Source organism: Artibeus jamaicensis, unplaced genomic scaffold (genome assembly GCF_021234435.1).
Source record: "Artibeus jamaicensis isolate MK-2021 breed Jamaican fruit bat unplaced genomic scaffold, CSHL_Jam_final contig_515, whole genome shotgun sequence".
Taxonomy (NCBI): domain Eukaryota; kingdom Metazoa; phylum Chordata; class Mammalia; order Chiroptera; family Phyllostomidae; genus Artibeus; species Artibeus jamaicensis.
Window position 1 is genome coordinate 1,474,893 of NW_026521869.1, and position 26,943 is coordinate 1,501,835.

The 26,943-nt window shown below is 37.1% G+C and overlaps 1 protein-coding gene across 18 annotated transcripts in view; it reads right to left on the reverse strand.

Annotated features, from left to right (window-relative positions):
• The window catches only part of PARD3 (par-3 family cell polarity regulator), a 766,077-nt gene that overhangs the window by 322,246 nt on the left and 416,888 nt on the right, over positions 1-26,943 (reverse strand). For 12 of the 18 annotated variants that reach the window (XM_053668864.1, XM_053668863.1, XM_053668869.1 and 9 more), the window contains exons 12-14: positions 25,308-25,346; positions 7,595-7,783; positions 4,989-5,159 (exon numbers count right to left, since the gene is read on the reverse strand). In XM_053668864.1, coding sequence (XP_053524839.1) covers positions 4,989-5,159; positions 7,595-7,783; positions 25,308-25,346 — 399 coding nt within the window. The remainder of the gene's footprint in view (positions 1-4,988; positions 5,160-7,594; positions 7,784-25,307; positions 25,347-26,943) is intronic. The other 6 variants (XM_053668874.1, XM_053668872.1, XM_053668873.1 and 3 more) reach the window with 1 other exon arrangement.

Below are 26,943 nucleotides of genomic sequence, written 5' to 3' on the forward strand. Positions count from 1 at the left end.
AGCAAGAGGTAGAGGCACAGGGAGGCCAGACACTGCTTGTTTGGGATTTGTGAACCTTTGAGAGATACTAGGAAAGTCCACAGCAAGAGCCAAGATAGGTCGTTTGTATGGAAAAGCCACTGGAAGGGGTGTGGGTGGGCCTGCAAGTTGCATGGGGTGCAGTCTCAGGGAATCAACGGGGTAGGCCAAATGGTATTAGTCAGGTTGATGGAGACTCAGATGTGGTGCCCACCTGCAAGTGCAGGATGAGTAGGGGAAGGGTCAGCAAAGGAACAATGGCCTCTGGCAGCTCTTCTGGGAGAAAGCTGCCCCTAGTTCTTCCCTGATGCCAGACAATTCATTTTCTCCCTGTATGTTCCTGGTTCCTTTCAAGCTGCTACTTAGTGCTGGAGCTTAGAGGGAGTGAATTCAAGTGAGTGTGTGGGGGGGGCCCTTAAAGGGGAACTCCTGGGAATTCAGACGCCCTCCATCTCACTCAGCCTCAATCCCTGCAGGTTCTTACAGCCAGAAGTAATGGGAACTCCTCCTCCTGGCACTGGAACTCTGAGCTGTAACAACTGGTATGAGCGTGGGACCACCCCCTCTTCTCAGGGGGAACCTCTGAAGCCGAGACATCTCTCCCAATTTTTAACTGCCATGTGGGGGTGTGGGACCAGCCAATTAGGAGTCTTTGTCCCTCTACCAGTCTTGATGTAGCTTCTTGTTTATGTCCTCAGTTGTAGGTCTTCCTTTCAGCTGGAATTCAGGCTGTTCTGAATGACAGTTGTTCTGTAGTTTAGTTGTAATATTGATGTGGCTGTGGGAGGAGGCAAGTACTGTTTACCATCTTGACTGGAAGCCTGCTTAATGTGTTCTTGTCAATGGAAAAGAATGCCAGAAGTTCAGAAATGTGTCTCTAGAAAGTTAATCTATCCTTCAGGGGCACAAAACAAGGGGAAGTCATTTTTTTCCTCTGTTTTTATAAAAGAAACAATCATTGCTTAGGAAATGTTTGAACATACACTTCAGTAAGAACATTAGATCTAAGAAGCAAAATAAAATTCAAATTACTGTTAAAATATTAATTCTGTTACCGGTTTGATGGTTTTCTCAGAACTTCAATCTCTAGTAGTAACTAAGTTACCTTTTACTTCTAAAACTGCCATATTCTCTAGGACTGTTTCCCTCACTGCTCAGTCCATGGTCATGGGGCCGTTGTGGGTTAGACGCCAGTGACCCAGAAACAGGGACATGGCAGACAGACGAGGTCCCAGCCATCTCTGAATGTTTTCTTCCCACAAGAGGAAACCAAGAAGGAAATGGTGATAGTGTGGTAGCAGCTGGGTGGAGGTGGTGCACAGGATTAGGGAAATACTTTAGAGAGACAATATGAAAACCTTAAAGATGTCTTTGCTAGGATAAGGAACAGAACGAACCCCTGTGGGGAATCTGGAGGTAGAACAGCACATACACATCTGAGAAATGCCAAGCAGTGCAGAGGGACAGCTGCCGGGCACAGGTGCCAGGTTCTGCGCATCCTGTGGGTACTGAGGTGAAGACTGGCACCAGTCCTACAGAAGACAAAAGGCTCCTGAAGGGTTTTTTACCAGAGTGACATGATTAACTTGTATTTTTAGAAAAACTTGCAAGACAGCTGAGTAGAGAAGGACATGAGAGAGAACTCCTAACTACAGAGAGGGCCTTCAGAAGCAGCAGCAGCAGCAGCAGTGAATCCGGTGAAATGATGGGCATGAATGTGGGCAGCATTGGAGGGATGGTGAAGTGCTGAGAAGACAGAGATGCTGCAGGCAGAGGTTACAGACATGGTAAAAGGCTTCTGAGAGATCAAGAGTGGTCCCAGATCTCTGGCTTCAACAACTTAAGGAATGGTGGTGTCATTTATGGGGAGGAGAGGGGTGACTAGGGAGGATGAGGTGCCTCAAGGAGGAAGTGGCTTTTAGAAAAAGTGTAAATAAAGTTTGGGGCACCCTGGAATTCGGGGCCTGAGAAACACATGAGTGAATACACATATTATGGTGAGTTGAAACAAGAATAGAGTTCTGAGCTGGAGACAGGGTTATGGTCCTCATCATAATATGTGCTACCTATAATACCAGGAAATGGAAGTCACCCAGGGACCTGTGTACAGGAAGAAGAAACAGCCCAGGAAGAGCTTTGAGGAAGATCAACAGTAAAGGAACAGGCAGAAAAGAAGAGAGAGGGAAGAGTCAGAGTAAAGTAGGAGAAAAATGGAGAGAGCAGATATCAAATGATTTAAGAATGAGGTGGTGTTCAAAGACACCTGCAAAGTCAAGTACGACAGTCTGAGAAATATCTTCCAGAGAAAATCTCAGATGTGTTATACAGGGATAAATACTAATGAAACACAGGGTAGGATGATATCTAGTATGGAGATACGACGAATAGTTTATTTTTAAAAATACTAAAATAATACACAGCACTTCCCACATATTGAGGGCAGGGAAAGATGTGACAAAGTACAGAAGACCTTCTTTTATAAATCCTCATCTTCTATAGCCTGAAATTAAGTATGCAAATGGTTGATTTAAAGATGTGTTTATAAAATATAGTTTTATAATATTTCAAAGATTGGACTATATGACTTACTAATTGATCTGGAAGAAGAGAACTCAAACACTTTGTTTAGCTTGAGGTTCATTCGTGACAAGATATACTATGCTTACATTAATAGTTACTATAACATAAATTATACATACATACCCTCCCATTAATTCAAGGAAATGTTTCCAAAGGTAATACAAGTACAGCAGCAGCAAAATGGGAAGCTGAATAGAGCTCTTCTGTCTTCATATAATTCTTTACTTAAACCCTTTCAGCACAAAAGGCTCCTCACTATTATTATAAAGTGATAAGATCTTTTGATAGCATTGTTTTATAAGTTTACTCTATTCTAAGAAATAGCAATAACCAGTAATGTATGAAAATAATATCTAAGGAATATTGAATATTAAAATCTACTACTGTCTATTGCAGCTGCTCCCTGGCATAAATAATTTCATTCACATAAATTCATATGCAGAAGTGAATGAGGCACAGACATTTCAACGGGATTCCAATTCCATGTCTTTCATAGGGCAACAGGGAATAAAATCAGCACTTTTCTCAGAACAGCTTCAAGCTGGTACACGTTTGCTTCACTACTGTTTGGGGAACAGTAGGGAACATCTGAATCAGACAAAAGCACATCTGGACTCAGGACACTGACCTTAGCACATTTCTTACATTTTCAGTCTCCCTAGAACAATCCATGTTTTCCTATGAAGAAGAACTTTGAAAGGCATTACTAATTTCAGTTTGTTTCAGAGAGTCTAAGAGCATGATCTAAGTGTAAGTTCTGTGAGAGAAGGACCACATCTGTTTTATTCACCTCCACATCTTCCAGACCTAACAAATTTTCTGAATACAATGGATATGTAATAAATATCTGTTTAATAAATATGTACTATTTGAAGGATGTGAAATTTTCAGTTTCAGAAAAAACTAACAAAAACCAATATATCATGTAAACTTACTGTTGAGAATTTTTCAGGTACCACTTTAAAAGGCTTTCATTAAAAAGATCAGTTAATGATTTGGGAACCAATAAAAATTATTATTCAAGAAAACTAATCCATTAGCCTAGTATGCGGGATTAGCATTTATAGTTATATTATAAAAGTGAATACTTCTACATCACACTGTTTTCCACTCTTGAGATTTTTAGTAACAGTTACACAGTTCTCTTATTGGTGTGAAAATTAATTTAATTACTATTAAGTCACTCTACATTTAGATATTACAAATAATACAAAGGTCAATGGTCAATAACCTTTCAAAACCTGGTCACCTCCACACTAATGACCCACTGAGCTCAAGAGCACATTTTTTTTTCAAGAGCACATTTTTTTTGCAAAATATAACAGTATTGGAGAATTGTTTGACTAACTGTCCCAATCTAAAGCTTGCTTTATATTCTTACTAAACATGGATTTCAAAATTAAGAAAAACATAAACAATTTGGATAGCATTTTCAGTTTGTATGTTTTGCTAGCAATTTTTTTTAGCTGATTTAAAAATGTGGGTATTTGAGCATCAATAAAAACAAAAACAAATTTTACATTTTGAACAACTTTTGTTTTTTGTAAATTGTCAGGTCCCAACTATTTTCTATAGATGATACATAATTTATAATAAATCTATAAAATTTGTTTTCTTTTCAGGTTCCAACATTAACTTTTAATTTTATATATATACAACTTAATTTTTTGCTGTTAGTTTTTTAAAGATCTTATTTATTTATATTTTACAGGGAGGGGAAGGGAGGGAGAAAGAGGGCCACCGCAACTGGAGGCCAAACCCACAACCCAGGCATGTACCCTGGACCAGGAATCAAACAAGTTGAGGGATTTTGGGTTTGTTTTTTTTTTGCTTTTTGGAGATGACACCTAACTAACTGAGCCACACCAGTCAGGGATATATAAAATTTCTTTTTAACTTTAATTTTCAAAACCCCTTAATTGGTAAAACATAATCACACAATTCCTACTCACCCCTAATGACACAGTGCCATATATTTTGAACCAATGGTGGTATGACACAATAGGTATCACTGCAAAAGCAGGCACTCAAGGGGACACAGTCTTCTGTGAGGGAGAAAGTGGAGATAGGAGGTAAGAGTAGAGGGAGGCTCAACACCTAAAGACACTCCCTTCAGGACCTTTGTTAGAGGCAACCATTTCAGATAAACAAATGAACAGCTGCTGTTTCACGGTTTATCACTCCCAGCCACAACACAGCTGAATAGAAGAGAACTGTCAGCTCTGAGCAGAAAAGTGCATAAACTATGCAGCAAGCAAAGATAATTTACAGTGTTTCCAGTAAAGTCTCAAGACTTGCCATTCTCTGTCCAATACTAGGACTGAAACTTAAGTCTTGCTACAATTTCAAATGCTAATGCCTTTTGTCTTTTTTTTTTCTTTACTCTTTACCTCATTGCACTTGCTTATTCGCCTCGCAACGATGAGCTGGATCATTCCCCGCTTGTTCCCTTCAGTGGACATAGACCTTCTAAGGGTTTCCATGGCATCTTGGTTGGTCTTGCCCAACAGGGATTCTCCGTTCACTGCTATCAGCTGATCGTTCACCCGAAGTCTTCCGTCCTGGCAAGCAAACAGGTGAAAATAAGTGCTATAATTAAATAGTCTAATAAAAGAAGTGGCTTTCCTTTTAATTAAAAAATAAATAAAAACAAAGCAAAAAGAGGGGGTGGTTTAATGCTAATGAATTTTCCCAAATGAAAAATGAACATTAGCATAATAATGTCTAAGTAGTCACTGTAGCCTTTGTCCATTTCGACCATTTATATATTTGTAAATCAAGTCATTATCATAATCTGTTTACCAAAATAGCATGCTAATTCCAAGGACACAAAGTGATTACTTTCTTGCTTCCAGAGACACCCATAGGTTATTTACAACCCAAGACATGCAACAGCTCAAGGCTATAAGACAAGTGCAGAGAGAAGTGCCCCCTTAACAAACTGCCAGGAAAGTGTCTCTAAACCCAGAAATAGGACAAGTGATCCATATGCAGGAAACGGAAAGAGAAAAGATTAACCTTTACTGTATGACAGCTCTGTGCCAGAACCTAAACTAAGTCTCTGCATATGTAAGAGGGTGCAGCCAGGGGGCCCTCAAAAAAGGATTTGTAATGGGGTCCAGAGCTCAGGGTGTCCAGGAAATATTAAAAATAAGGGATGTCTTCATCCCCACAAGTCTGAACTGAGGGATGGGACACATGGAGCAGGGCCACTGAGTTGTTCTGCATAGCAATACTTTCACAGATAACCTCCAGAACGGTCATTTAACATATCTAATAACCTTTAACTGGTTGCATAGATATGTTAAATAGCTGTGGCCATGCTTTGAGCCAGGGCCATGGAAGTGACTACCAATTAGGATGTAACTTGGGAGGCAACTCCCCCTGGTTACAGAGCCTGAGTAAGAGCTTGGAGATGATTGGCTCCATGCCATGGGGCCATGCCTGCCTGGACTTACTATGGCAGTCCAGAAAAGCTGGAAAAATACAGGAATTCTGGCAAGTGTAGCCAACTATGGGAGGAGTCGGAAATGGGGCTGCAGAGGAAGACTGGTGCTGGGATTTAAACCCAGGCACAGCAGCCATGATGGGAATCACCATGCGGCTTTAGCAGAGAACCACACAGCTTTGGGGCTCTCTTTGCCATGCAGCTTAGGTAGCCAGAAAGCGAGATGTAGCAGTGATGCAGAGATCACTCTTAGCAGTTTGGAAGAATGCGGGAGAGATGCTACAGGGAAAGGGGTGAAAGGACTCTTGTTGGTGGGCCATAAGGAGGTGTCATGTGGGTTTGGATTAAGAACTGGAGATCCTGGTGACACAGTTGATGGTGATGGGATCCGAGGGAGGCCTGCCAGCCTAGCAGTGGATTACTGGGAAGAGCTGGGAGCTACCTGAGCCACCAACTTCAATTTCTTTTCCTGAGATATGGTACCCTAGAGCAGGCAAAAAGGGGAAGGAAGGAGTATGAGTGTTTGTGGATGTTTTAAAGGACTTTGGGATTTTAATGAAGATATTAAGTCATTTGTCTTAACTCTGTATAATTTTTGAATAAATAATTCCTTTCCTTTTCACCAATCTCTCAGCTATAATTCCCTGGTGGCAAGCAAGGTTCACCTAGTACAGAGGGACCCCGGGAGAAAGGGGAATCCATTCAGTAACACTGTGTGACCCCTTCTCCGATGGCCAATCAAGGAAAATCATGGGAGACCACGTGCACAGTAGCTTTAAAGTAATACAACTTGAACATGTGCAATAAAAGCCCACTAAAACTAGCCAGGAAGAATCTCCCCTGTAAGAACAGAATCCCTCCAGTCCCTGAGGTCAGTCTCTGCTCAGAGTTGGCCTGCTCCCATGATCTGTAGAGTGTACTATCGCTTAATAAATTTGTTCTCTCTCTTTATGCTGTAAACTCTCTGTGTTCGGCTCAATTCTTTGTCCTGATGACCAAGAACATGGTTACCTGTGCCCACCTGTGACACCCTTGCCTCTCCCAAACCAGAGCAGGGAGGACAATGTTCAACACCAGACACAAAGGTGGCACTGAGATTTCTCTACATAAACAAACCCTATAAAATGAAACTCATCTATCACTAGTTTCCTTCACATATTTACCCTCACATATTTACCTTCACAAAAGTTACAGCCCCAAGATGCCCTTTTTCCTTTTTCGAACAGTTTATCACAATGTATTGCCCTTTGCTTAAATGACCTATAAGTTTCCAAGTCAGTTCCAACTTGCTTCTTCAGCTTCTACTTCTTTTCTGTGGAGCCCCAGTACATGTAAAATTTAAAATATAGCTTCAGTAAAATGTGTAACTTTTATCTTCTGTTAATCTGTCATTTGTCAGTTTAATTCACAGGCCTCAGAAACAGAGTCTACAAGGCAACGGAAAATCTGTTGTCCCTACGGTGTATATGCTTACTAAACAGGCATATAGGGCTGGATTAAACATTTTTGTTAATGGGCATAAACTTTATAAAGTTGACATTTACTTACTTTGGATGCTGCTCCTCCATTAATAATGGACTTGACAAAGATTCCCAAATCCGCATGGTTCTCTTTTGACCGGTTGCCTTTGACACTGACACCGAGACCTGCTGATCCCGAGTCATTGAGTGGAACTTCGAATGTCAAAAATTCCCGGGTGCCATCAGGTGTGAGAACAATTTCCTCCTCTTCTGCTTTCTAATAGGGAACAAAATTGTGCAGCACATTATGTTTCCATGTTTCTTTCTTACAGATATTTTTAAAGTCTGCTAATGAGTAGTTCTTAATCATCACAGGTACAGAATCTCCACCACAGTTCCCCAACAAGATCCAGGATAACAGTATATTCCCTTCCAGGTGATTCCTGGGGCTAGCTGTTACTATTTTTATGCAGTATTTGCTTCAGTATTCAAACCAAACAAAACCAGATTCTCAGAAAGATAGAGGGAAACGCAATAAAAGGACTGAAGACATGCAGACCTCTAGAGTTTGGAATTATGTTTTTTGGTGGAAAAGGTTTTATACAGTGTGGGGCCAAAGTAGGTTTATAGTTGTATGTGAAACACAGTTTATTCTTTTATCATTTATTAATTATTATATTATTTTCAATACAAACAACTGGAAACCTACTTTTGCCCCACCCTGTACATATTCTAAACCACAGAAGAAAAACAATGTCAGCATCAATCAAAATAAATAAATACAACTAATTTGTCCTTTTTTTTCATTAGGAATTTTCAATGTTATTAATATTCACAGAACATAATTTTACTCACAAAACAATAACAAATCTTAATGATACAGTCAGCAAAAAAAATACTCATTTTAGAGCCATAGAGTTTTAACTTTCAATACGTGAGACAAAGCAGAGATAATACCAGAGAAAACTTTCAGAATACTGAACCATACATAATACAGATGGTAAGTATTCTTTAAGCAATCAATACTGTTTAATTAATTAATTGCATATGCAAGCTTCAATTTCATAATTGCAGCATCAAGGCATAAAAGACTGTTTTAGAACACAACATATTTAAGGCAGCATCAAGGCATAAAATACTGTTTTAGAACACAACATATTTAAATTATACAAACTCTTGCCCATTTTTAACACAGCAGTATAGAAATAAAAGCTTAAAGTATAACCCAACTAAGTACAGTGAGGTGATATATTCATTCCATGAATGAAAACGTATGCCACAGGAGAAAGCAGTGTGCCTCCTGAACACCCCCAACCTCAACCCCTGCTCAGTAGCCCTGCCCACATAACCAAGACTTTGACCACTGAGATCTCTCCACATGAGGAAGGCCAGATTTCTGTTTCAAACTGAATATTTCCAAGCACATAATGGACATGTGGCAGGACTCTTCAATTCACAACTATATGCCTCATCTAGTGCTACAATCCATTTCTCCTCCTCATTCTCCAATTTTGAAATATTAGCCCAGCATCCACCTAGTCACTCAAGGTAGAATCTTTAAATTATAATTGAAGAATGGTTACATATATAGTGGTACATAATTAGGCTAGAAGATAATGCTCCCTTTAAAGATTGTGCTTTTAAAGAATGGTTCAATTATATACATGAAAGCAGGCTAGTGCAGAGTGATGGAAATATGAGTAGATTGAAATATTTTTCTTTGTGACCCAACAAATTTTTTAAAATTTCTAATAACAAAATTAACATAATTATAAAGTAATTTTTAAAGGAATTTAGGGATTTAACATGCAATCTAAAATATCTCAATTAGATGAAATGATTTTTACAAATACAGAATTAACCAGTAAGAGATTATTTTTTATTATCTTAATACAAAGAGATATGCTATTTTTACATCATAACTCCATAGTAATGTAATCTGTAAAGTGATGTTCCTAATTTAATAATATTCAATGTCAACATTTTGAAAGTTTTTTTTAGATTTTATTTATTTATTTGTTTGTTTGTTTAGAGAGAGCAGAAGGGTGAGAGAAAGAGAGGGAGAGAAACATCAATGTGTGGTTGCCTCTTGAGCACCAGCTACTGGGGAACCTGGCTCACAACCTAGTCATGTACTCTGACTGGGAATCCAACCAGGAACTGTTTGGTTTACAGATTAGCACTCAATCCACTGAGCCACACCAGCCAGGACTCAATGTTAACATTTTATGGTATGAAATCCATTGTGCCAGCTCAAATAACAGCCTCATAGGCAAGAGAACAAGGAACATTTCAAAAAATAAAATCAGTAATATTTAAAACAGAAAAACTACACAATGAAAATATAAATAAGAACAGCTTTGTAAGACACAAGGCAATGGCTATGTTAACTAAACAAAGCAAACAGTGTCAGTATCACAGTAAATAGAAAGCCTCAGTTGGCTCTTTATAAAAACTTTCTTGTATTTAAAACATCCCTGGACAATAATTACAGCTTAAATAAAACCAATGTACCAGGGAGAAATAAATACCAAGTACTCATCAAAACACTGACATCATTATCACAAATTTATTATTGAAAAGTACCTTTACATACTTATTTTGCTCTATAAACTCTTTTTACCCATATGGTTCAAAACAAAGAATACTAACAAAGAATGACTATGAATGAATACAGCTATATCAATATAAAATGTCATAAAACATGATATATAGGTTAATTTTCTTGTTTAAAATACCAAATAGCATCAAAACACACCACAGTCCCCTTCTACTTTCAATTTAGAAGCAATGGAAAGATAAAATGTACTCTGTCAATCACTACTGATATTCCTGGAAAAGCTGCATTTGAAAGGACATGGAAACTGAAAAGTCCACAGCTGGGCACATTTGGGTCTGATCACTTAGTATGCTATTTGCTCTTCAAATACCATTTACATGCTTCATTACAGACAACTTTTACAAAGCCTTCGTAGTATAAGGATTGCTTCATTCAGATACAAAGGAGAAGCCAATTTTCTATCACCTTGATTATTATTTCATCCAGATTCTGTACTTATCAACTTTCCTAAGTCAAATTGTTTCTACAGAATTTGCTCAAGTCATTCGTACATAATCATACCCCTCACATACACACATGTATGGACACTCACAGAGTGACTTTATCCCACAGATACAATCTATCAGTTCTTCCTTTGCTCTTTATTCTATTGGCATTTTGCCCTTTTTATATCCAGAAAAATAGAGCATTTTTAATGAGCATATTAAAAGCAGGGAACCAACAGAATGGCCAGTACAGAAGCTAGTGCCTCTCTCCCCATCCTCAGAAGAACAGAAAAGGTACACTGGTCTATCTGCAGTGAGACAGCAGGCACAGCCACGAATCCCAACACCACGGCCCCCCTTCCCCTCCTCCCCAACAACACTCTGACACCAGGTCCTTCTGAGTCGGTGGTGCCTCTGCTAAATGGGTGGATTGGAAAGAGGAAATAAACATTGAATGTATTCAACAGCAGAAAAATAATCATGAAAAATCTGAGCCTCGAAACATGAAAATTTTGATGAGTGCATAAAATATTGTGACAAGAGGCAAAAGAAATAGGATTTGATACATAACATCTGAGTTCATAAAATTACAGATGTGAGTACAATAGTTGATATGGGGACTCCGAAAAGGAATAAATGTTTTATCACTTGTAAAATCTGATTCTTCCTAATAGTTTGGTCTTTGGTCCTACTTATTGACACATACCTCCTAAATTCCTTAGAATTTTTTGAGTGATAGGAGCGTCTTTTGTTCTAATGAGGTGCTTCTTGATAGGCTCCTGCATGGGGGCTGGTCATGCAAAAGACCAAGTCATGTTGGGAAGCTTGAAACTTTCAGTCTCACCCCCACTCTCTAGAGATGAGAGGGGATAGAAATGAAGTCAATCAGTAATCATGCCTACAAGATGGATCCTCAAAAAAATCCCAAAACTATAGGGTTCAAAGATCTTCCAGTTGGATGAACACATCCACACGCCGGGAGGGTGACACAATCCTTCCCACAGCAGCAGTAGTTCTTGAGTTTGGGACCTTCCAGATTTCATCCTAAATATCTTTTCAAGTGACTATTCGTTTGTGTCCTTTAAAATATTCTTTATAATAAATCAACAGTTGTAAGTAAACTGTTTTCCTAGGTTTGGTGACTTGCTCTAGCAAATTAGTGAACCCAAGGAGATGGTTATGGGAACTTCTGATTTGTAGCCAAGTCAGAAATAGTGTGTAACCTGGGGACCCACTGCCTGACACTGGCATCTGAAGGGCATGACAGTTTTGTGGAATTAAGTCCATAACTTGTAGGTCTATACTAACTCTGGCTTAATGTCAGAATTGCTTGGTATAGAAGGTGTCAAAGGTGTTGAGTAGAGAAATAACAGTAGAGTTTGTTCCTCCTCATTGCCCCACTGTAACTTACAATTTCTCTCTCACTCCCTCTCAATAGTTAGTATTTTTATTGCATAGGTCATGGTAAATTAATAAAATATGAACATTCCCACAACAGATGGGAAAGAGATGTAAACGAGTAATTCATTAAAGATGAGTGGCACAATAAATAAGTAAAAGATTCAATATTATTTGCAACAAAAGACATGCAATCGACAAATTATCAAATTGCTAAAACAAATTTTATTTTAAGTAATTATATTCAAAACTGCACTTTCTTCACTCAGTGCTGGTAAAAAAAAAAAAGGGCACTTTCTTCACTCAGTGCTGGTAAAAATACAAAGAGGTACATTCTTTATGGAAGCCAACTTGACAATGCTTATCAAAAGACTCTATATTTTGCTTATTACCCCAAAAGTAAAACTTTTAGTATTATGTCATTATAAAACTAATTGTGGTCAGGAACAAAGATTTAATTGTTAGGATGTACACTGCTTTAATCACAACAGCTAAAAATTGAAGACCAGTTACACATATGTATCATGTACATTAAGATATACTACACAATGAAATACCACTCGCCTATTAAAGTATCTTTAAAAATCATTTGGTGAGATAGAAAAACATTTATGACTAAGAAATTGGGTTTGATTCTGTGGGCTCTCATAATTTCCAGTACTTAACACCAACTCTCAGCCTTTATATCCTATTCTTATCATTTGTTTACTGTCTTTTTATATCAGTGAACACTTCACAAGAAAGTAACATACAAGTCTCTCCTTCTGCTTGGGACATAACTTTTATTAGCTACATGGTATGTGCCAAAGATGCAATATGTATCAGCTACATAGATAAGAAAGAAAGGGAAGAAGAAACACACATCAAAATGGTGGCGCTGAAGTAAAAATATTGCCGGTGACTGATTTTTTTTCTGTGCTTGACCGACTCTTCTACCATTAACATGTTACTTTTTGTATTATAAAACCCTATTGCATGCCATTTCTTTAACGCTCCTTCGAAAAAGCAGCATAGGAGAGGGGAAAGAAGAGTACTGTTGCAGATGTTGGGCAGGGGCTGGTGCTGGGAGGGGAAGACTGACTAGCGGTGGGCACTTCATGGCAGCTCTCATAAAACGACTGTGCCATGGTGGCAACCATTACATTCCCACACCTAACAAAAGATTTTATAAAAGTAAACACACTTCTTCTACATACAAAAAGTAAATATGCAGTCATCACGAATAGTAAACAGCAGTTCTGTTTATAATCCAGAGGAAAAAATTTTAAACATAGAGGTTCTTTAGAATTTTTACATAAGACAATAACCCTCCAGTCTTACAGTAAAGATGCTTTAAGTTATTAACTTATTCTATATGTGACCTGAATGTTTATACATGTAATTTATAATGATATTTCAGGGCTAATTATTCTTATTGGCAAAGTTAAAAAATCTGTGACCAAAGAAGTTTAGATGTGACCTCAAAAGTCACATCTGCCTTTGTTGTGCTCCTTTCTAATTCAAACACTGTATGTAAAATAAGTAAAATTTAGAGAATTTAAAAAATATGTTCCTTGATTAATATAAATACTGAAAAAATGTTTCATACACTTATTAATCTGTAATATTAAGGCAGAAAGACACTTATCCAATCAAAGAAATGTCATACAAACCCGAATTGACATTGTCAAAGCAATCTGCTCTTCAAAAATGAAAAGCAAATATAAACTAAAAGATATGTTTTAGACTGAGGGAGACTCAAGAGACATAATTAAACCTCATACTTGACCCTGAACTGGAATCTGGACCCAATTTTAATTCTTATGTATCCCTCCATCCATCCATCCATTTCTGCATGCTATTAGGACATGAATTGGGAAAAGTGATAATACAACACTGTTAAATCAATATTAATTTTATGATTTTTGATTAACTGTAATGTGGTTACATAAGAAAATATCCTCGTTCTTAGAATATACACCCTGAAATTTAAAGATAAAGGGCAATTATTTCATCAATTTATTCTCAATTCAGAAAAAAATGTACTGGGAGGAGGGAAAAGTGGGGGAAGGAAGAATAGAAGAAAATTATATACCAAATGTGGGAAGACATTAACAACTGGAGAATGTGGGTGAAGGGTACTGGAGTTCTTTTACAATTCTTAAAATTTTCCTGAAAACTCTGACATTTCAGAATATTCTATATCTAACAAAGTTTTATTTTTAAATCAGACATTACTACCAATATAATCCTTAAAATAATCTTTCAACATCAAAAAAACACATTAAATTTTAAAGATATTAATTTTCTCACTATACCACAAAAGGACAATAAAAAATAACTAATAACCAAACATTAAGAAATCCTAATCTTACTGTAAATATAGTAAGCAATTGCAAACAAAGTCCTTAAACACTCAGATTCACTATTACAGTAATTAGTATTTTTGTAAGATCATAAAAATACTAATGTATTTATTTTTAAAAATACTTTATTTATTTTTAGAGAGGGGTAAAGGAAAGAGAAAGTGAGGGAGAAACATCAATATGTGCTTGCCTTTCATGTGTCCTCTACTGGGGACCTGGCCTGCAACCCAGGCAGGTGCCCTGACTGGGAATCAAACTAGCACTCCTTTGCTTCACAGGCCTGTGCTATATCCACTGAACTACACCAGACAGGGTGAAAATACTAATATATTTAATATATTAATCTATTTAAAATAAGTTTAAATCATTTAAAACATTTCAATTAATTACAAGGCTAAGTGAAGTCTGAGTAGTTAAAGCATTGGAAATAACAAACATTTTATAAAATTCTTTGTGACGATAGTAACATTAGATGCTCCAAACCAAACCAATACAGTCAATATAATTAGCATATGATAGTATAAATTTTCAAAAAAAATCTCGAATTCTAAAGTTTTGTACACTTTTCCCTATGTTCTCTAGACTATCCAAGTTAATTTACATAAATTACACTTAAAAAAGTGTTTGATGATGAGTTTATCCCAAAGAATGTGTACAAAGGTTTGGTAAAGATGTCATGACGCACAACTCACTCTCTCAGTAGGCTCCCCATTTGCTTTGTCTGACCCAAGTACTCAAGTATCCCCACCCCGTCTTTTTTTAAATATATTTTATTAATTATGCCATTACAACTGTTCTCTTTCCCCCTTCATTCCCCTCCACCCTGCACACCTCCTCCCCACCATTCCCCCCTTTAGTTTATGACCATGTGTCTCAAGTTCTTTAGAGTCTATATTTCCCATGCTATTCTTGTCCCCCCATCTATTTTTTATCTACCATCTATGCTACTTATTCTCTGTAACTTCTCCCCCCTTCTCCTTCTCCCACTCCCCTGTTGCTAACCCTCCATATGATCTTCATTTCTATGGTTCTGCTACTGATCTAGCTGTCCTCTTACATTGCTTTTGTTTTAGGTGTGGTTGTTAATAACTGTGAGTTTGCTGTCCTTTCACTCTTCATCTTTTTTATCTTCTTTTTCTTAGGTAAGTCCCTTTAACATTTCATATAATAAGGGCTTGGTGATGATGAACTTTTTAAATTTGATCTTATCTGAGAAGCACTTTAACTGTCCTTCCATTCTAAATGAAAGGTTTGCTGGATAAAACAATCTTGGTTATAGGTCTTTGGATTTCATGACCTGGAATACTTCTTTCCAGCCCCTTCTTGCCTGTAAGGTCTCTTGAGAAATCAGCTGACAGTCTAATGGTCACTCCTTTGTAGGTGACTGCCCCCTTATCTCTTGCTGCTTCTAGGATTCTCTCCTTCATTTTAATCTTGGCTAATGTAATTATGATGTGCTTTGTTGTATTCCTTCTTGGGTCCAACTTCTTTGGTACTCTCTGAGCTTCCTGGATTTCCTGGAAGTCTATTATTTCCTTTGCCAGATTCCAGAAGTTTCTCTTTTACTATTTGTTCTAATAAGTTTTCCAATTGCTCTTCCTCTTCCCCTTCTGGTACCCCTATAATTCAGATGTTGGAGCGTTTAAAGATGTTCTGGAGGTTCCTAAGTCTCTCCTCATTTTTTTGAATTCTTGTTTCCACATTCTTTTCTGTTTGGTCTTTTTTTTCTTCCTTCTGGTCTGCTCCCTTGATTTGAGTCCCACTTTCCTTTCCACCACTATTGGTTTCCTGTGCATTTCCCTTCATCTCAATTAGTTTAGCCTTCATATGTTCCTCTAATTTGTGGCTAAAATCAACCAGTTCTGTGAGCATCCTGAACAGCAGTGTTTTGAACTGTGCATCTGATAGGTTGGCAATTTTTTGGTCACTTAGAGTTATCAGCTCCAGGGGTTTGAGATCTTCTTGAGCCATGTTTTGGTCTGTTCTCGCCTGTTAAGTATGAGGAGGGGAGCCTTAGTTGTTCACCAGGGCGGGGCCACTCAGGTTGCTCAGTTGTGATGCTGTAAGTGGGGGTGGGGTCAAAGAGGGAGCAATAGAGGTCCCCTCTGCTGCTTCCCACCACTGGGGCCTGTGCAGTCTGTCTCACTGCTCACTCCTTCGCTGGTTTATCTGTGTGCGAATGTCTGACCGCAGTCAGCCAGCTGCGCGCCTTCACTGGGTCCGCCTGTTGCTACCCCACACCTGGGATCCGCCCTCTGCTGCCTGTGTGCCTGGGCCAGGGGATTATTTTTGCTGGACCTGCCTTGCTGCTGGCTCTGCCCTTCTTACCGGTCTGGCTGAATGGTTCATTGTTGTTGGACTTCCATATAGTTCAATTTTCTGTGGTTCAGCTGCGTTTTTGTTGCTAAAACTTTGTTGTTTTTAAACTTGGTTGGGCGAGAAGACACAGTGTTTCCACCTATGCCTCCATCTTGGTGGAAGTCCCCTACCCTGTCTTTATTTGGGATATAACTTACATATAACAATGTCAGTTATAGGTGTACAGTATGCTGACTTGACAGACTTATATACTGAAAAATAATTACCACCATAGCATTAATTATCAACTCCATCACATCACATAATTACCATTTCTTGTTTGTGGTAAGAATATTTAAGATCTATTTTGAACCAAGTATGTGTTCCACCATTTGTAATTACAATCACTATGCTGTATTTTAAGTGACCAGAGCTTATTCATCATATAATTGTAAGTTTACTCTTTGACCACATCTCCCCTTTCCCCCCAACCCCCACCATTCTACTCTCTGCTTCTGAATTTAGCTTTTTTAGGTTCCACATGTAAATGGCATCATAGAATATTTGTCTTTCTCTATCTGACTTATTTCACTTAGCAATGCCCTTATGGTTTGATTCACGTTGTTGTAGATGGTAGGATGTCCTTCTTTCCCATGGCTGAATAGTATTCTACTTGTGTGTGTTTGTACATATATGCACACACAAATCACATCTTTTCACCAATTTATCTGTTGACAGACACTTAAGCTGTTTCCATAACTTGGCTATTGTGAATAATGCTGCAACAAAAATAGCAGTGCAGCTATCTCTTCAAGATCCTGATTTCACTTCCTTTGAATATATACCCAGAAGTAGAATTGCTAGAATACATGATAGTTCTGTTTTTTAATTTCATGAGAAACCTTCCTACCATTTTGCACACTTATCTCTTATACTTTTTGATGAAATTCATTTTAACAGATGTGAGACAGCTTGTGGTTTTGATTTGTATTTCCCAGATAATTAGTGATATCAAGCATCTCTTCATAACCTGGTAGCCAAGAGTACATCTTTTTTGGAAAAATATTTATTTAGATCCTCTGCCCATTTTCCACCAGATTATTTGTTTTGCTAGTGAGTTGTATGAGTTCTTTATAAATTATAGATTAATCTCCTATCAGATATATGATTTGCAAATATGTTCTCCTCCACAGGTTGCCTTTTTAAAAAAAATTATTCTTAGAGAGAGGGGAAGGGAGGAGAAAATGAGTTAGAGGAACATCTACGTGTGAGAGAAACATTGATCAGTCACCTCTTGCACATAACCAAAGCAGGGACTGGGCCCGCAACCCAGGTATGTTCCTACTATGTAATTTGACTATCTCATTATGATGTTAGTTTCACATGTGAACTTGGAGGGTGTTTTTGGATGACATTAATATATTTAAATTGGTAAACTAAGAATAAAACAGATGGTCCTTGACCATATGAGTGGGCCTCATCCAATCAGTTAGTTAAAGGCCTAAATAGAACAGAAAGACAAACCTCTCTGAGCAAGGGGTGAACTGTCAGACTGACCTTGGTCTTCATCTGCACCATTTGCTCTACTGGGTTAATGCCTGCCAGCCTCCATAATCACACAAGCCCATTCATTATAAAAAAAATCTCTTTCTATATATGCACACATCCTATTGGTTTCATTTCTCTGAAGAACCCTAACACATACATGAATTTCTTGTCTGAGCTGGCCATTCACATGAGATTGCCTTATATAAAGTGAATAAACTTTTCAAAGGCAAAGGAGTTGTTGGCTCTGGACATGAAACAAGTGATCTTGAGACTGCAGAAAAATCCAGCTTTCTGTCCCATTTTAAATAGGTAACCATAAACCAGAGTTTCTAATCTCCCAGTCTCATTAATGATTACAATATTTAAAAAATGCACCCAAAATCTGTATCACAAAAATTCAAAAGGTCATTAGCTATTGATCCTACTTACCTACCCTAATGTTTTAGATTTCTCATACTAAATCAGTTGTTGATCATTGTGATAATCAACCAACCAACAAACAACTGAGCTTCAGGGCATGCCTGTTCTCAAGGTGCTTACAATCACATGACATTTAAATAATACCAGAGAATTTTAAGATGTAATGATCTGTCATCAAAAAGTACAAAGAATGGCAGAGGCCCAAGAAATCAACTTTTTTAATTAAAATTTTAAAATATTTAAGAACCATAATGGTATTGCATATAGACCAAGAGCAAAAAGAAAGACACAAAGCAAAGTAGCTTTGGTTGTGGTCCTGCTTTTCATTAGTTTACATATTTCATGCCAGTCCCTTCTGGCCTAAAAAGTCTCTGTTGAGAAATCAACTGACAGTTCTGGCAGCTCCCTTGTAGGTAACTAACTGTCTTTCTCTTGTTTCTTTTAAGATTCTCTCTTTGTCTTTAATTTTTGCATTTTAATTATGATGTCTTGGTGTGGGTCTCTGTGGGTTCATGTTATTTGAGACTCTCTGTGCTTCCTGGACTTCAGGGTCTTTTTCCTTCAACAGGTTAGGGAAGTTTTCAGTCTTTATTTCTTCAAATAGTTTCTTTATCTCTTTCTCACTCTCTTCTCCTTCTGGCATCCCTATGATGAAGTTGTTATGCTGCATGTTGTCTGAATGGTCCCTTAAACTATCCTCATTCTTTTTTCTTTTATGCTATTCTTATCGAGTGTTTTTTCTATCTTGTCTTCCAAATAGCTGATTCCATCCTCTGCTTCACCCAACCTATTGTTTAATTCTTACAGTGCATTCTTCTTTTCAGATATTATAAACTTCACTTCTGACTGGTTGTTTATGCTGTTGAGCATCTTTATAACCACTGCCTTTAACCTTTGTATCTGAGAAATTACTTGCCTTTATCTCATTTAGCTTTTTCCGTAGATATCTCCTGTTCTTTCATTTGGGCCTTGTTTCTTCACTTCCCCAATTTGGCTGTTTCTTTGTGTTTATTTCTATGTATTAGGTAGATCTGCTATGACTCCCAATTTTGTGGAGTGGATTTATCTAGTATATGTCCTGTGGGGTCTGGTGGAGCAGTGTCCTTGATCCCCTGAGTGGGGTGCTCCAGTAATGTCCCTCGTGTGGGTTATATGGCCTTCTTCTTATAATTGAGTCTTACTTAGTTGCTATTGGCCCACTCGTGTGTGAGATCAACCCTCAGGCTGGCTGACTGAGAAATCCAGTTTTAACCATGGCATGCAAGCTGCTGTGCAGGTGCTGACCACATGAGGAAGAATTCACCTCAGCAAGTTCTGGTGCCTGCTGAAATCTCCTTTTAAATATGCCACTTGTGTGAAAGACAAATACCATATGATCTCACCTTTAACAGGAACCTAATCAGCAAAATGAATGAGCAAGCAAAATATAACCAAACACACTGAAATTGAGAACAGGCTAACAGTGAGCAGAAAGGAGAGGGGAGGGAATTATAGGGGAAAAGGGTAAAGGGTTTACAGGAACAATTATAAAGGACACATGGACGATAACAAGTGTGGGTAGAAACAGGGGAGGGAGGTGGGGAGGGCTGGGGTCACAGGAAAAGGCAGAAAGCTATACTTGAACAACAATTTTTAAAAATGTTATAAATAAATAAATAAATAAATGTACCACTTGTGAAGTGTACTGGATCCTGCTCTGTATGTTGGCTCTGCGCTTCATTATAGAGACTCTGTGCAGGCCTATGACAGATGTTCCCTGTGACTTGCCCTGGGCAATATATTTTGCATTACAGGTGATTGATAGTTTGTGGCTGCCTCCCCTGGGCACGGGAAGAACCATCTGTGCATCAAGGCCAACTAATACCAGCACTAGGCCCAGGGTCAAGTCAACAAAAGTCCCAAGGCACCCTGAGATTCACCCCTACCTGCATTCATCTGTTGGCTGCCTGTTAGACCCAGTCACTGTAAGAAACTCTGTAGAAGTTGGGAGGATGAGGCTAGTAGATTTCCAATGAGAAAGAAGTGCTTGCTGGTCAGGCAGGGAAGAGAACGGGTGTAGTCCCTACCCCAGAGACACAACACTTAGTCTGTCCCAGATTTTGCCCCACCCTTGGCAGGAGGGAGGAAATAGAAGCCAGGCAGGGGAGTCCCCCAAAGCCCAGAGGTGGTTATAGCAAATCTCCTGGAAGGGGGAAGTGCCAGTTAGGTTCACAGGAAAGCAGGGGGAATGGCCCCCAACATGAAGCCAAATAACTCAGTCACCAACACCCCCTGAAAACTGATAAATAAATTCAGTAAAGTAGCAGGATACAAAATATATACCCAGAAATCAGTTGCATTTTATATGCCAATAATAAACTATCAGAAAGGAAAACTTAAAAAGCAATCCCATCCACAATTGCTTCAAAAAAAAAACCTAAAAATAAAATTAATTAAGAATGTAAAAGACCCGGACTTGGAAAGTTAAAAGACACTGAAGAAAATACAAATAAGTAGAAGCATGTACCACGTTCATGGATAGGAAGAATTAACATCATTAAAATACCCATACTACCCAAAGCAATCTACACTTTAAATGCATTTCCAATCAAGCAAGATACCAATGGCATATTTCACAGAAATTGAACAAATATTCCAAAAATTTATATAGAATAACACAAAAAATTTATATAGAAGACCCCAAACAAAAACAGCAATCATGAGGAAGAACAAATTTGTAGTAATCATGCTACCTAATGTTAAACTATACTACAAGGACACAGTAATCAAAATAGCACGACACTGGTGTAAAAATAGACACATAGATCAATAGAAGAGAGAACCCAGAAATAAACCTATACCTTTACAGTCATTTGATATTTGACAAAGGAGGCAAAAGCATACAATGGGGTTAGATAGCCTGTCTAATAAGCGGTGTTGGGAAAACCAGACAGATACGTGCAAAAAAAATTAAAATTAGATTGACTTCTTACACCATACACAATAAACTCAAAATGAATTACAGACTTTAACTGTTAGACTCAAAACCATAAAAATCATAGAAGAAAACATGGGCAGTAAAATCTAAAACACTGCTTGTAGCAATATTTTTTTTCTGATATAGTACCTTGGGGAAGGGAAATGAAAAGAATAAATAAATGGGACTACATCAAACTAAAAAGTTTTTGCACAGCAAAGGAAATCATCAACATAATTAAAACACAACCCACTGAATGGGAGAACAAATTCACCAATGATGCATCTGTTAAGGGCTTAATATCCAAAATTTGTGAAGCACGTATAAAACTCAACACCAAAAAAACCCAAACAATCCAGTTAACAAATGGGCAAAGGATCTGAACAGACACTTTTCCAAGGGGGACAAACAGAGGGCCAATAAATATATGAAAAATGCTCAGCATCACTAATCATCAGAGAAATGTAAATTAAAACCCCAATGAGGTATCACCTCATGCTGGTCAAAATGGCCATAATCAATAAATCAATAAACTACAAGTCCTGGTGAGGATGTGGAAAACGGAACCTGGTGAAAAGGAAACCTCCCTGTGCACTGTTGGTAAAAAGGCGGATTAGTGCAGCCACTGTGGAAAGCGGTATGGAGTTTTTTCAAAAAATTACAAATGGAACTTCCTTATGACAGTGTACCCACTTCTAAAAATATATCTAAAGAAACCCGAAACACTAATTTGAAAGAATACATGCAGTCCTGTGTTCATTTCAATATTATTTACAACTGCCAAGATTTGGGGCAAAGTGTCCATTGGTAAATGAGTAGATAAAAACAATGTGGTACACATACACAATGGAATACTACTCGGACGTAAAAATAAGGAAATCTTATCCTTTGTGACAGCATGGGTAAGCCTAGAGAATATTATTTAAGTGAAATAAGCCAGTCAGAGAAAGACAAGAACCATACAATCTCATTAAATTTTTGGAATCTAATCAAGAAAATAAACTAACAAACAAAACAGAAACAGACTCCTAGATAGAGAACAGACTCCTAGCTGTCAGAGGAAATAGGGGTTGTGGTGCTGGATAAAAGAAGTAAAGGGATTAATAAAATAAAACTTAAAAAAAGCTATCCTCCACAGACACAACAGTACAGTGATTACCAGAGGGAAAGGAGGGTGGGGTGGGGGTAGAAGAAGGTGTATGAGGGATAAATGGTGATGGAAGGAGACTTGACTCTGGGTGATGAATATACAATACAATATTCAGATGATGTATTATAGAATTGTACACCTGAATCCTATTTAATTTTATTAACCAATGTCACCCCAAGAAATTTAACTAAAAGTTTTGAAATAAAAGAAAGCCACAGATGCAAGGATGTATTTTCAAAAGAAAACATTTGTAAGAAGAGTCTATGCCTTTTGAATTTACTGGGAAAATTCTCATCAGAAAAAAATCCAATTGTAATTGGAAATCAGACAGTATGCATACATATAGCACTTCTGCTGTCAAGGTGTCTGAATTGTCATGTGCTCTGGCATGCTCTCATGAGCACACAGGGCTAGAGCGTGAGGCAGAGTGCATTGGAATGGACCTTGCAATTCTCAAAAGAATAAATACCACACTTAAAAGCCCATGCTGCTGGTCCCCTTCGGTGATTGAAAAGTTCATCAGTGTCCTCACTAGGACTGACTAAATTTTTAGAAGAACATACATATCTATACTGCTTATAGCATCATTTTCCACCTCAGACAGTGTTAGGCATTAACAGATGTAGTTTATATATGATGTTATTCTGTTTTCCAACAGAATAACAACAAAGGAGCAGTCTTTACTCAGGGATCACACTGTAAAAGACTTCATCTCGCATTTATCTTGTAATTATTTCATGGTTTGGTTATTTCTCTACAGAAGTATACAAACCCTCACAATCACACAAATTCTTGAACACCCGTCTATTACTAACGACATCTCGACTGCTTCATTCCTGCACAGCATTCACTTTCCAAAGTTAACACAGGGACTTTCACATATCTTCTCTCTATATGTTTTAGTTCTCTTCTTAGTTTTAATTTCATAATCAACTGGGATTTACCTTAGTGTATGGTAAGAAAGAAGTAACCTAACCTTTAAAAGTGAATGGCTGTTTTAAAACACTAAGAAAACTATTCTGCCCTGGCCGGTGTAGCTCAGTGAATTGAGTGCGGGCCTGACAACTAAAGGATTGTGGTTTGATTCCCAGTGGGGGCACATGCCTGGGTTGCAGGCCAGTTCCCAGCAGGGGACGCACGAGAGGCAAACATACATTGATATTTCTCTCCCTCTCTCCTTCCCTTCCCCTCTAAAGATAAATAAATAAAATCTTTAAAAAAAAAAAAAGGAAAGAAAACCATCCTGTACCACTATTTTGAAATGCCATCCTTAATGTACATACAAATATAAGGTCTGTTTCAATCATGCTATATCATGCTATTTTAATATCATGCTATTTTAAGTATTTTAGCTTTATAGTAGTTTGTCATCATTACTGTCTTTTAAAATAGTATAAATCACTCCTGTGCCCACATTATTTTTTAGAATCAACCTTTTCCATTTCCCTCACCTATCAACTCACCCACCACACACACAAATACACCCACAAATACTGCTGTGATTCTGATCAGTTGTCACCAACCCATTGGTTTCAGAAAAAAAAAATTAAGACTACAAATTTTCTACAACCCATACTTATGAATGTATACTGTTCTCAAGGTTGTTTCTGGATTTTCCTCTGAGGGATGATTTGTCTGTTATTATGAAATAATGAAAATAACATTTTATTTGTTTATTAGGCTCAAATCTGTTTGTTTTGAATGCATAGAAAAAATTTTAATCTGTTAAATATGTTACTCAAATTCTTCATATTTTTCACCTTTGACAATTTCTGTAAATATGTATTAGCCTCACCCATGTGGCTAAGGTTTTGTTAAATTTTCTTTCATCTTACAAGAATTTAGGAGTAATATGTTTTATGTGATATTGTTTGATGTGCAAAAGTCCTAACTATTATGATTTCTACCAAATGATATTATATGTCAATAAGAACACCCTGTCTTTCTTCCCCACATTGTGCATCCACACTAACACTCTCAGAGACCGATATGGCAATTCTTACTTTTATTATGTTAGTATTACATGCTAGAACTCACTTATTCCTTTAACTCCAGTCTGTATTAGGACTTGTCTTCTAAACAGGACAAAACTAGATATGCATTTTAATTTAAGAACTGTGAGTTCTTACTTTTATTAAATTAGCCCATCCCTTGCAATATGCTGTAATACTTTATAATAAATAAAACACTTATGTGTTAAGACTAGTATATTTAGTCTAATTACTGACATTTTAATTTTTCCTGATTATGATATATTTTTATTGTGCTTTTACCCTCCCTATTTTTTTCTGTGCCTTTATCAAGTTTTCTTTTTTTCACTTTGCAGTGCAATTCTTAACATATATGTTAAACTACCAGGCTCAGCAACTTTTGGTCCCTCTTATTATGTAGGTAATAAAAAACTAATCTAATCTTTCTCCCTTTTTTATCCCTGTATGACCAGAAATAATCACAAAATATTTTATATTTGGAGTAATAGCAGTAAATCACCTTAAGACCATTTTGGAATTTAATAAACTTATGTAATATCTATATGAGCCAGGAAGAGGGAGGACAAGTTAACTTTGTATTTAATTAGTAAGAAGTTAGTTCCATTTATCTTTCAAACATCTCTGTATCCTACAAAAGACAAAGCTCTTACCGTTTCTTTTGGAATCTGCATCTGGCTTGGCTCTGAATTCTAGAAGAATTGAAGAAAAACATAAATACAGACTGACCAAAGCCATCTTCAAAACACAGGGACACAAAGCTTTACTTGAAGGGAAATTTTGTTCATTTCTAACATCCACACAATACACAGAGGGTGCTTATTATATTCTGGATAATGTATTATTCTGTCTTGTAAACTTTCACTGATCTCATAGTTCTTGTGTGGGTGTATGTTTTAAGAAAACTGTCTCGATGTAAGTTTTACTTGCTCATTCACAGTATAGCATCAATTTATTATACAGAGGAAAAGAAATCTTACCAAATGGCTTTTCTATTCATAGCACTGTTTCTAATTTATTTGTAATTTTCCTAACTAAAACTAAGTTAGAAGGTATATCATAATTTGATAGCTAGACCAGATAATAGCAGTGTGAACCAAAAGCATCAAAACAATACATAGATTTTAAATGTGATTTTTTTCATATACTGTAAGGCAGCTTTATATTATAGGTAGTTACAAGGTTGATTTATTTAAAAGGCACATCTTGATAAAGTATTTCATTTTATGCAGAGAAATTATATACAGATACCCCAAACAGAGGAAGAGAGTTTGATAATTAGATTCAAAGATCATTTTAAATGTCCCTCTTTAAGTTTTCAGAATTTTATTCTTTTAAATCTTGACAAGCAGCTGCAGCATGAGTACCAGACTGAGAGCCTACTGGCTCACTCCTTAATGAAAAACTCACAAGCAATAAATTGAATAACCAAGAAAAATAAGTAGGCAGCAGAAGGAGAAACAGAAGCCTGGAAAATCAAAATTGGACAAGAATAACCTGAATAACTTAAGCTGACTGTATACTGGCACTAACTCTGGAAAGGCTGCCTACGAGCAGCACTGAAATTCGGCAATCTGACAACGCTATTACCCAGTTCTCCTATATTGAACCAAAGCTTCTTCAAATCGCATCTAAATCTCAGTTTTGTTTTATGTACTAATTTACAACCTTTTAAGACATCTGAAGGTTTATGATCGAGTGGCATTTTAAATACAAAACTGGATAACAGTGGGGGGAGGAGTAATGATTAAACATTTTAAGACAAAAATTAAAAAGTTTTAATAATTTTTCAAAATCTTCTTGAAATAAAAGTGTTCACTTTTCAGCTATCAAAATCTGATTTGCACAAAGGCATAGAAAATTTCAGAACCGTTAGTAACCATGGGATGAGATATTCTTACTACTAAAATTTATCTGGCTTATAATAAGAAATATTTGTTCACCATGACATATCCATATTTGAAGTATTAGCTTAAGAGATTTAAGGCTATAGGACAAATTTGGGGCCTGTACCCCTAAAACTTGCCACTCTAGTGTATCTGAATTGTTTTTTAAAGCTAGAAGGTATCAAAGGACCCAACTAGAACCTATTTTGAAATATTTAAATATCACTTGTATTTGAAGTAAAACAATTCTCATCACATCAAAAGATAAAGGAGATTCCTCCAATTATGTTGATTTTATATATAAATAAAACTTAGCACTTTTTGCAGAAAAACACTTAGAATTATGTCAATTTAATATACATACTTCCTTTGCACCAATACTAGATAAATACCCCCTGTAATA